The 11921-nt window shown below is 31.0% G+C and overlaps 1 protein-coding gene across 2 annotated transcripts in view; it reads right to left on the minus strand.

Moving 5' to 3' along the window:
* Nucleotides 1–1082: 1082 nt before the first annotated feature.
* LOC106457622 (son of sevenless homolog 2-like) overlaps nucleotides 1083–11921 on the minus strand; it is a 70863-nt gene continuing 60024 nt past the window's right edge. Inside the window, exons 13-16 of one of the 2 annotated variants that reach the window (XM_022383617.1) lie at nucleotides 10615–10732; nucleotides 9612–9695; nucleotides 7095–7304; nucleotides 1083–1490 (exon numbers count right to left, since the gene is read on the minus strand). In XM_022383617.1, coding sequence (XP_022239325.1) covers nucleotides 1346–1490; nucleotides 7095–7304; nucleotides 9612–9695; nucleotides 10615–10732 — 557 coding nt within the window. In that variant the 3' untranslated portion in view covers nucleotides 1083–1345. The remainder of the gene's footprint in view (nucleotides 1491–7094; nucleotides 7305–9611; nucleotides 9696–10614; nucleotides 10733–11921) is intronic. The other variant, XM_013917058.2, reaches the window with a different exon arrangement.

Consider the following 11921-nt stretch of genomic DNA (forward strand, 5'->3'; position numbering starts at 1 on the left):
CACTATTCAAACCAAGCTAACGCACAAAGCTTTTACTAAGATTATACTGATTTTCATATTGTAACTAACTTCTAGTTATTTCTAATCAATATTTCTTGTTACTTATTTTTCAACAAAGAGGTTAAGTGTTAACTCAGGTAAAATCTTTGGCAAAATTCAGCCTACGTTTTCAAATTAGTTTTCTATAATATGCATTTAAGAATAACTAAATCAATATATTAATTTCTTGAGTAAGGCTCTCCAAATTTTAAGCTACCTGGATGAAAAAAAGAAAAACTATGTTCATCAGTAGTACATTAAACAAGCTTAGCTTCAGGAAATGTCATGTTGCAAAAAATGATTCAACATCCTGATTATTACAATCTTTGCCAGTTCCTTCTGGTATAGGAGTTGATTTACATGTCAATAACACAAAACAAAAATTTATGTTCGGTTAATAAAAAAATAATATGTTTGAAATACTGCTTTCCATGTTTTGTTTTACCTATAAAAAAGTAAACATTTGGTTATCTATTTATAAATATGAAATATTATATTCACTTTAGAATTATAATGAAGGGTTGAAAATAAGGTCATTTCTAGTTATATCTGACTACAACAAGTCAGTAAGTTTCAAAGTTATTTTTTAATTATGAGCTTCAAATAACCACATTAATTGAAATATTCAAATTAGCAGTTCAACTAGCATTAGACATACATTTGTGCAAAGTATAGTTTTTAAAAAAATTAAAAGTGGCAGTTAAGTCTTTAAAAACATCACTTTAATAAGCAGCTACTGTGTTCTGAACAGAACATTTAATACGGCTTACAAAGTTAGAGATAACAATACAAGAAATCTGTTATGTACATTGGTACATAATACTACATACACAAGCACCCCAAAACTTGTAACTTACATATATAAAAAAACATAACTTTTCTTCTTTGCCTAATATTAACTATAAATAAAGAACAAAATCTACACAAATATGAATGTAAAACTAATCACATAGCAAAAAATGTTCCTACATTTAATCAATACTTGATTTTTAATTTTAGCTTGATTCAAGATTCAACAATACTTTTTAGAGACTAGAATCACTGACAGATGTATTGCTACTCTTCTTTATGCTACAAACTAACACCAGCCCAGTACTGATCTAGCACATACAAGTCACTGGGTTGTTCAGTCATTAGAAGTACCTATAAACCTTCATTATCATACTTATGATCATATTTTGCTTTCAGTTATGTTATTATTATTATAATAAGATACAGAAACTTTCTATCCCTGCTCTTCACTTCAGTAAATAACAGAACTAATGTCTAAATATATTCCTTCAATATAGGGATCAGAAATAACAGTTTACCTAAGTTGCACAGGTTGACTATATTCTTTCCTAAACCGTTTCAGATCTTCACGGTACGAGTTCCTCAAGTTTTCTTGCTCCATTCCATCAATCACCCCATTTACCAAAGTTGAAGGTGGTGGTAATTCTCGAATATTGAATGTACAATCTCACATTAAGAATTCAAACCATTTTTACCAAACTATCTTCTCCTTTGTTTATATACAACATAATTTTAATATATGCAAAGTTAACAAATTCACACACATTGGAAGGGCTTTTTTTAGGACCACAAGATCTTTCACTGTACACTTCTTTCTATTTACAACTGAGAAAGCTTGTTGTTGCTATTACATATATTACAGGAAAACAGTAAGAAGTGAAGAGCTAATCAAAAACCAACAGAAGAAGTAAAACATTTTTACAGCAAAATTAACTTTTACATTTTTACTATTCTAATACCAGTAGAATGATTGGTATTTTACACTTAACATTATATCTAACTAATAATTACATACTAATCACATCATCACATACAAAAGTTTGATCAACAGTCACAAATCTTGTAAATAAAACAGAAAAATAATCAAATACTAGTCAAAAAAGAAACACTTACAAGAGCAAAAACTTCTCAGAACCAAAAGGAATTTCTTGATCTACACACACAAAATATGTTGATAAACTAATTCAAACTGTTTTATATTCCTTGAATATTCCACTCAAAGTTTAAACTGAGCTAACAAATGCAGTGATCCACAGAGGATGGTATGGGCTGTACAAGTACACTACACTAATCCTTTAATACTGACCTACATCCATATACTGTTGTTTAACTGCTTATAAGTACATGATAAATGAGGAAGTCCTGTCCTGTCTACACATAACAAAATAGCAATGAATGGGCATCCTCTTGGCAAGGAAACAGGACTGAACTTTTATTTTTCCATAAGAGCAAACAGTTGAAACCCTAAATACATAAATATTGGATATGTTACTTGTGGTGGGGATGAAATATTGTTAAAAGCATAACATAGGCCTTCATGCACAAGGAAATATTAATTTGCCATTAAATTGGATATTAGTGAGCTTTTTAATCATCCTGATCTATAGAGGCTTTCTGAGAAGTTTAAAGGAAATTAAAAGTTTTTTTTATTGCAAGTCATTTCCAACTCTGCTCCATTACATTACCAAATATAAATTCTCCTAATAAAGTGTTCTAAAAGAAATATTATAATAAAAGAAACTTCTATGAAGAAAGGTATTTCGGAAAAGTGCACGAGCCATCAAGTACTTTTATATAAATGTGTTTATGAATTAATAAATTAGGATTACTGCAATAAAAAAAGAGACCATGATAGCAATACCTGAAAAGTTACGAAAGAAGTAAAAAACAATTAGTTATCACTTTGCATTCAATAACTGATTCATTTATACTAAATAACTCGTACAGATGATACAAAATAGTATTCATGATATAAAGATGACTACTGATACTATTCAAATAAATTTAGTATATATCTTTATGCTGACTGCAATATTGTTTTACAAAATAAAATAAAAAGTTACACATTTTATTCACATAGAACTTTAATAATTCATAAATAAAGAAACAAAAGTTTAAAAATTATTGCAAAATTTGTTAGATGCACTGGTTCTGGAATCAATGGTCATGAACACATAATTTTAATAATCAATTAACCTACAGGCCTCAATCATAATGGACAGTTCATCAGCCAGGGGTCAGTCCCTTTCCCACTCTCCAGGTAATGCTGTGTTAGTTACTCATGGATTAGCAACTAGGACACTGACTGGACTACACTCAAAACAAGTAGTAATTTGTGTTGCTAGTTCAGGGTTTTATTATATGATACAATGGTGTGGACCATACTACACATTACAGAGACATGAATGCTATATTATAGAAACCACGATGACACTTAACTTGAGGACTGTTATGATACACAGGTTTATGTGACAATACAAGATGAATAACTGTTGAACAATTATAATGCAAATACAACATGCAATACTGAATGATAGCCTATTCATTAGAGTTTCAATTAAACATGATAGCAGGCAATTCCTTACTAAGAACTTTCCACAGTCTTCTTGCTTAAAGGGTTTTTCATAACTCATTGCCTTTCTATCTCTGTTTCTCCTATTTAAATAATGCTAAACCCTGCATTAGACAGCATTTTATATGATCTTTCTAAATGTCGACTACCCCAATTATGGACTCACAAATGGCATAAATAGTATGCAACATTGCCCTTTCTTAGGTGTAATATCCAAGAAAACTATTCATTTAATTGTGACATTCTGGTGCCTTTACAATTATTCATATTCAAAGTATAATCTCTGGTTAATGTGTAGTAGCTTTGATGGCATAGCTTGAGTTTTCAGCATCTACTTTATCCTCTGCTTGCCAAGTACACTGTTCAAGATCATAGTACCTCCACAAGCAGTTGACATAAATAACTTTCACTTTTGCCCAAAGTTGCTTGTGTATCTGAATGTATGACATCAGAGCAAGCATCCACACTTGATATGATCCTTCTTATTTGTTTGAAACCTAGGCATGCATCCTTATTTCCAATAATACTATGGTGCCATATTTTCTCTCTTGGGTGAAACAGTACAGAGTTGGTCAGCTTAATAAATAAGTTTTTCATAGCATATCCCAGATTAAGTTACTTTTCTCTAAAGTGCTGACTGATATCTTTTAGACAATGGTGTAACAGTTGTACCGTGACTTTTGAGAGCAATGCTTCTCCTGGAGTTGTCCTGGTTTAAAGCTAAATTCATAGACCTACCCTGAGATTTCATACTACCTGCTAATGGATTCTGGATATGTCATTCTTCCACAGATGTGGTTCTTCATTTTACCACTAACAAGGGTGAGTGTCATGATATAAAAGACTGTTTAGTGTAGATATTAATAATTTATTTATTCCGTGAGTGAATATTTTAAGATTGTTTAGTTTTGTTCATAACAAGAGATTTAGAGGTAATTATATTAAAGTAAATGTAATGAGAATTTTAGTTACGTAACTTGGTACGAGTCGTACGTTGTGTTTGTAACTCATTGGTGTCAAGATTATCAAAAGTCATGTGAAATTTATTGATGTTGAGGATATAGCGAGCAGACAATTAAGTAATAAAGATATAAATAGTGTGAGATGTTCGGGAAAAATACAGACAGACAGACAAAGACAAAGCAGATGAGAAGAAATTTGGCCAAAGAAGTGTTAAATGCAAAGTTAATCGTCGTAGAAGTGGAAGACATAATGGTTGATATGTTAGAGTGAAATTAATGGTGTTGAAAGAGATAAGAAAAATAGTTCATTTCATCAAAGAGAGTTCTAAAGTAATTGAACTAGCCTTAGTGGACTTTCACAAATAGACAGATGATTCTCAGAAATACAAAGATAGAAAACAGGAGCAGATGATTTTAGAAGTGTAGGATACAACTGTGGTTACTCAACAATGAAGTAAGTAAACTATACTCAGATAGCTTGGCCATAGTAATAGAGAAAAATAATTCAGCTTGTCAACTGAAGTTTTAAATCGATTTAAGTGGACTTTTGTGAATCCATATAGCCTTTTGATTAGCCCAATTACTCTCTTGAGGTTAGTTTGGCACATTTTTGCTGTTTTTTTACCTAGTATGTCTTTTTTTTACAAATTTCTTGTTTGAACCTGTATCCATGGTCCCATTTCAACCTATCCATACAACATTCCTACTTGTCTAAACACTACTGATGTTACACATCCAGATCAATCATGTGGGTATAGAATTTGCCCATGCATTCAATTTATGCATATTTTCTGTTTTAAAGATCAGGCATGGATGTTGTCCTGCATGCTTTCACTGTTACTGCCACTGTTCCAGGCTTTCTAGTTGTTCCTGTATGTAGTTTATACTCTATTTTTACTCTGAACTGGCTTGCTTGTATTTTGGTGACGATCTCTTGGTTATTAACTTGCATACCAATCTTTAAAGTAGAGATATCATCCATTAACAAGGCAATTTTGAACTCATTGCTTATGGTGTGCTTTTTTTTTATACCTACCATGTTACTTTTAGTAGATTTCCCAATTTTAACTTGTTCTATGAGCATGGGTGGGGTCAAAGTGCACATGCTATGACCTTGTACAGAGTGCCAGTCAACATGGTATTATTAAATTGATGTGAGAATTATCAACTTTTCATTTTACCTTAAACTACTGATTTTGCAGTAGTTTTAAGAGTAGAGAAAATAGTATAAACAAACAGTTTATTAACAAATATGATTTTTGTGTACAATAGACTTGTAATGTTTACTAAGAGTTTGCCACATTTCGTGAAGATAAACATAGTAAATTCAGCATTATATGCAACATTACTTCTCCAGTATGGCTGTCAGTCCATTGGACTGACTCTTATGCACATTCATTTAATCCCTGAACTGTCCTAAATTATCCATACCAACATCACTTCCAGAAACAGACACATGTGACTTGAAAAGACTTGTACTGTTTGACACTCACAACTTGGGTTATAATGGAAACAAGATTTTAAAAAATCACTGTTTTACTCTACTTCAAAAATATTTTTCAAATATTTTTGGAAGATTTTAACTGCTATGTCACAGCCAGCTGTACTGAAAATGGCTGTAGTGTAGCACTTTAGTGGAAAAAATATCTATCTCGAGTAAACCTGTATTTATATATGATGCTCAAGAATGAATGAATGATGAACAATTACATCACAGAATACGGGCACACAACAATGAACTAACAGTTAATAAAATATGTTAACAATATTTAATAACTTTCCATTGTTGGCTGATCAAGGGTTTTTTTCCAAGGCAGCTAAATGGCTTCTTTCTCTCTTATTTAAATCCTACATGGCATTGCCCAAGGCTACATTATTTCAATCTTTCCACGTACTTGTTTCACATGTATATTGCACTATCCAAAATCATTCATAGAATGATCACGAACTGTCAAAATAAACACTGGTGGGTCTTGTGTTTGATATGGACAACTAATGCCTTATTTTAGAGACTACTGGGTAATGAAACTATGCATATAATATGTGAGGGCATGGAATACAGGTCTGCTGTAGTACACATACATTACAATTAGAAGTACAATACTGGAAACTCAAATTTCTAATAACAAAGAGGAATTAGCAATAGAAACAAACTCCACAGCAACTTGACTATTAAATTGTTTCTAATATGGTTAATGTGATCTCAAAAAAAGCAACAGATAAAATGTAGAATTTTTTTCATAATAATATATTCATACAAAAACTGAAATCTGCTGTGAGAGCTCATAAGTTGAAATGCTGACTAAAGTTTTAAATATAGACTTTATACAGACATGAGGCTCTAGGACCATTTTTTTTCATGAAGAATTAATTTTCTTTTTTCATTATACTTCACAACCTACTCTTTATGTTTAGAATATTTTTGCTCTTTGATAAATGAAAGAATTAAAAAAAAAACAACTGATAATACATTCTGACCACCAATAATTGAAATACTTATTTAATTTAGGTTGATCACACAGAACATCTGTTCAATGCTTTAAACTTAAAGTAAATCTTGAACGCCTTTTTGATTATTTTACAACCGTGTTGATAAAAACACCTTTTAACTATTACCACTACGTTAAAGTTAGTTATTAACAGTCTTTCTGATTTCTCAGATTATGTTCAACATAAGCCAAGCACTAAATACAATTACACCATAATAATGATCAAATAGTAAAGGATATCTTTCAATAAGTAGATCTAGCAGCTCTTGGGGTTGACAGAAAGATCGAAACGTTGTCAGAAATGTGCGCACAAACATGGGATCAGCATACATGTGATAGGTCAGTCTCTCTACCAGCTTCAGTAGCGTGGCTCCTTTGATCAGTGGTACTCCAGCATTTGTCTTGCCCTCTTCAAAGATTATGTTGCTTTCAGAGTCCTCAACTGCAAACCTGTATAAAAAAAAACAGAATTTTGTTATAAATATCATTAAACTATCACTTATTTCACTGTAATTTAAAACTGAATGCACTATTGAAATTACATAAAATAAATTCAACTGATAATAAACAGTAGGAAATAAGTACTAATGTATTGTAGCTAAATTGTATGTCAAATAAGTAATTACCTATTCTCATCAAATCCTACTATATCTTACCAGCAGATCAAATTTTATGAATCTTAATAAAATCGAAAATGTTCCTGAACATTGCATGATTTGTTTTCCTAAGTACAAAGCTATACAATGGGCTTGCTGCGCTGTGCCTACCATACAGGTATTGAAATGTGGTTTTTAGCATTGTATGTTCTCAGACTTACTACTGTGTCAAGACAGGTACATCTTATAGTAAAAAAGTATACAAGATAATTAAAAATTGTTAATTTAAAAAGGGAAATACAATACCTATCAGTTTTAGTTGAATCAAAATAGGACTTGTAGCTTGAGAAAATAATGTAGACACTATTTCCAACCTTGTTTGTTACTTTTTTAAGAGTCCTTACCTGTAGGCTTGAAAATATAATCTTTGCATTTTGATTCAGCTTGTTTCTGTACCTTTTTGATGATTCCTATTCCCCTTTTTAAATGAACTATTTATTATTATCTTGTTTCTTAAGTTTTTTATGTCCATTTATGGCGATTAAATTTGAAGCTTCATACGTGCATATGCATTCAGTTGAAAGTTTCATGTTTTTCAACAGTTTACTACTGCATTAGCTTTTTTCGACCCAACCATTATTTATTGAACCAGGTGGTTTTGTGTCTGAGGTTTCGTGTCAAAGCTACACGAGGGCTACCTGTGCTAGCCATCCCTAATTTTGCAGTGAAGGACTAGAGGGAAGGCAGCTTGTCATCATCACCCACTGCCAACTCTTAGGCTACTCTTTTACCAACGAATAGTGGGATTGACCGTCACATTATAATACTCCCACGGCTGAAAGGGCGAGCATGTTTGGTGGGATGTGGATTCGAACCCGCGACCCGCAGATTGCGAGTCAAGCACCCAAACCACCTGGGCATGTTGGGCTGTTTAACAAGCATCGAGTAGAACAGAAGCCGCTCACAACAGCATCACATATATTATGTATTTATAGCCACGTAAATCAACTTTCAATAAAAAATAACCAACTTTTTAAATAGGTCATGGACAGTTTCAGCGTTTCATATAATGTTTCTGTCTAGATTTTGGTGTAGGCTTGAGAAACAAAAATTTGAATTATAATAATAAAATAATACTAAAATACACACTAACAATTTCAGTGAAGTACGAAAATCAGTAGAATAAATCACCACTTACAAGAATAGAGAAATATACTATGGTAATCGTCTACTGTTAGAAAACTCACTGAAATAGCCATAAAATACCACACAGAGACAAAGTACAACAGCCAACTTGAGAAATGATGAATCCTTAACCATGCAGTTTCCAATTAATGCAAATTAGTGAAACACTGGATTTTTTCAAAGGCAGAAAGTGAAGGACTTAAGAGGAATTCTTCACAGCAAAAAAACTAAGGTGCTTCAATTAATTTTAAAACTACCCTATGACATACTCAATACCACATTAATTACTATGGTCCAGGTTTCAGTAAAATATTTGCAGCCATTTGTTCTGTAGTGGCTTGTAAAACTATAATTAATAATAAGGCTGGAGACTGTTATAAATATAAACATAATTTACTCTAATAAAACAAAGCATTTCTGACTAGTATGAAATGGAGCATTTCAAATTAGTATAATGATGCTTAAATGTCTTCTACATTTTTTAACGGTTTTGTAGAGAAACTTAGCCGATAGCAAGGAAAAACTTATAAAATCTCTCCTCTTTCAAAAATCAACATGAAAATAGTCCTATGATCTGCACAGGGTTTCTTTTTTAGTAGGAGTGTCCAGGTTTGAATAAATTATTCATAGCCATTTTTTTCTGCATGCTTGTGAAAGAAGAATAATATGAAGAACAAATCTGAATTTTGTCTAAAAATCAGAAAATCAATTTTTTTTGCTATTATCAATATTTCAGCAGTCTTAGCCACTGAGATAGAAGGTTTTGAGTGTTGTTTCAAGAACAAGTCTGCTTTTTAAGATGGTTTTTGGCCGTATGTTGTATTAGCATTTTTGTGAAATTCCTGGGTGATCCCTATTATTAATCACTATCATGTTTCATGATAATTAAGTGAATTTGGCACTACATTAACATTATACTTTTTTGACACATTAGTTAAGAACTATTATTAATTAAAGAGATAATATTTATGTATACCTGTACTCTTCAGGAGGAGGTAACCTCAGAGGATGTTTCTTCTCTTCACCTAAGAGGATGCTGTCTAGAGTTCTTTCTAGCATACTGAAAATAAAAATTAATACTTTAAAAATGTCCATGAAAAAATATTTTTACACTTGTTCACTATACTAACTGTATCTGACAAGACTACAAATATTATTTCAGATTCTGTTTCCATTTTTTGCTTTTAGTTGAAGAACATTAAGAACACAGACAAATGAAAAGAGTATTACTGGTTACAATTTTAAGTTTTTTCTTTTAGTATTTTCATAATATAATAGTTGTTATACCTTCTGTAGTGTTTTCTAATTTAAGACCCTCACACAATGTACTGCTATTGGCATTTATTCTCCCGACCACCCGTCTCGGTAGAAAAAACATTGTATATGAAGCAAGAGTGGCGCTAGTAGCGCAAACAAGGTTTTGTAAAATTAGTACACAATAATAATATAACTGAAATATACATAAACATAAAATACAAAGTGACAATGCAGATATTACAAACCTTTTTCCTTTGAATTTTAAAACATTAGAAGTCCCATTACATTGAATAATGTTCAAAGTTCAAAACTGTTCACTAAATGTTTATCACGGTCTTCTCGAATGATTTGGTAGTAGTTATAGAGAAGTAGTGTTTATAAATCACAAATACAGAGCAGCGATCCACTTACACTCTGTATAAAAAATATATATCCAAAAATTGGTGTAACAAACAGAATTACACCTTCTATCCAACTTAACTCTTGGCTCACATATTAGCCACTATTTGCATACTGACAACTTCTCTGTAAGTGTAAATGTATAAAATTTCAAACAGTATCTCAAACCTAAGACAAAACTGAAGTAGAAATTACAATGCAGGAATTGTAAACTGTACATTAGTGAGAGAAAAATTTGTAGAAACAGATCCAAAATAATAGTGTTTTGTATCTGAACTTGTTGAATATTTTAGTAGTGAAAACAAAAATCTATAATTTCTTACCTTCTTGTATCTAAAAGAATGAGATTAGCCATCCAGATAGATTTTTCTTCTAGACTCTTACCAAACAATATAATGTGAGGTTGGTCTCTAGGAGCTATTTCAAAGGCAAATTTGAGTTCTATAAAATGAATATTCAAAAAGGAATTAGAATATAATCTTTTTTTAAACACACACACACACAAAAAGAAAGTAAACTACCCTAAACTTTGTAACTTTCGTTTTACAAAAATAAAATAACTTCATTTCAGGCCTTCAAATGTATTTCTATTAAGTTATAAGGATAATTATAGGACAGCTTTATCTCAAAATATAGGAAAAATTACACAGATTCATAGAATATTACAGGTGAATATATGGTTGATAAATTAAATTTATGGTGTTAAAATGTATCATAAAATTGTTATAAAGTCATTTTAGCATGTTTGACCACTGTAATAAAATTTCATGTAGATTATGATTATGTACGAGTATTTTGACTTGTTACAGTATTACTCCTGAAAAACAGAATATACTACTGGAAAAAAGTAAACAAAACATTATACATCCCTCATCAGATACAATAATGCCAAATGAAATATTTTTGAACAGAAAACATCTTCATACAGCATTTCATGAAAGATAAACCAAGCAGTAATAGGGTTAATAGGACTTAAATTAATACATATATATAACTTACAAACATATGATACAAATCTAAAAAGATTGTTTAACGATAAATTATAAAAAAATCTTATATTATGAAATCTCCTCCAACAATAATATTCATTCTTTCAGAAGTAAAAAAGTATGGAGGTACCAGTAAATACACACAACTTGACACAGGATTTTTTACATTATAAGGACCTGGAGTGTGAAAACACTCAAGAGAGTCAAATGTTTTGCTAAATACAAGGGCTTTATAGAACAGACATACAGTGGCTTACTCAGCATTCTAGAATCAAACTCTAAAATTCAACAAATTATAATTTTTGAACATTTTTTTTTAAAGCTGTTATTCGTATAAATATAAATTCAAAAATTTTTGAAGTCAGAATACAGAGTATCTTATTGTTATATCAAATGAATAATACATATGCTAATAACCCATTACTGAAAGAAAAGAAGAACATGTTATAATATGTCAATCATACTACATTTGCCATATCTAGTGCCAACAAGGCCTTTTGCCCAGTACCAGGCCTCATTAGGCTAACTGGGGACACAACAAATGAAGTAGTGGTCTATGCATTACATATATATATATATATATATATATATATATATCTATTATTTCTATGTAACAACAACTGTTAGTAGGTAGTACGAAC

Source organism: Limulus polyphemus, unplaced genomic scaffold (genome assembly GCF_000517525.1).
Source record: "Limulus polyphemus unplaced genomic scaffold, Limulus_polyphemus-2.1.2 Scaffold353, whole genome shotgun sequence".
In the NCBI taxonomy this organism is placed as follows: domain Eukaryota; kingdom Metazoa; phylum Arthropoda; class Merostomata; order Xiphosura; family Limulidae; genus Limulus; species Limulus polyphemus.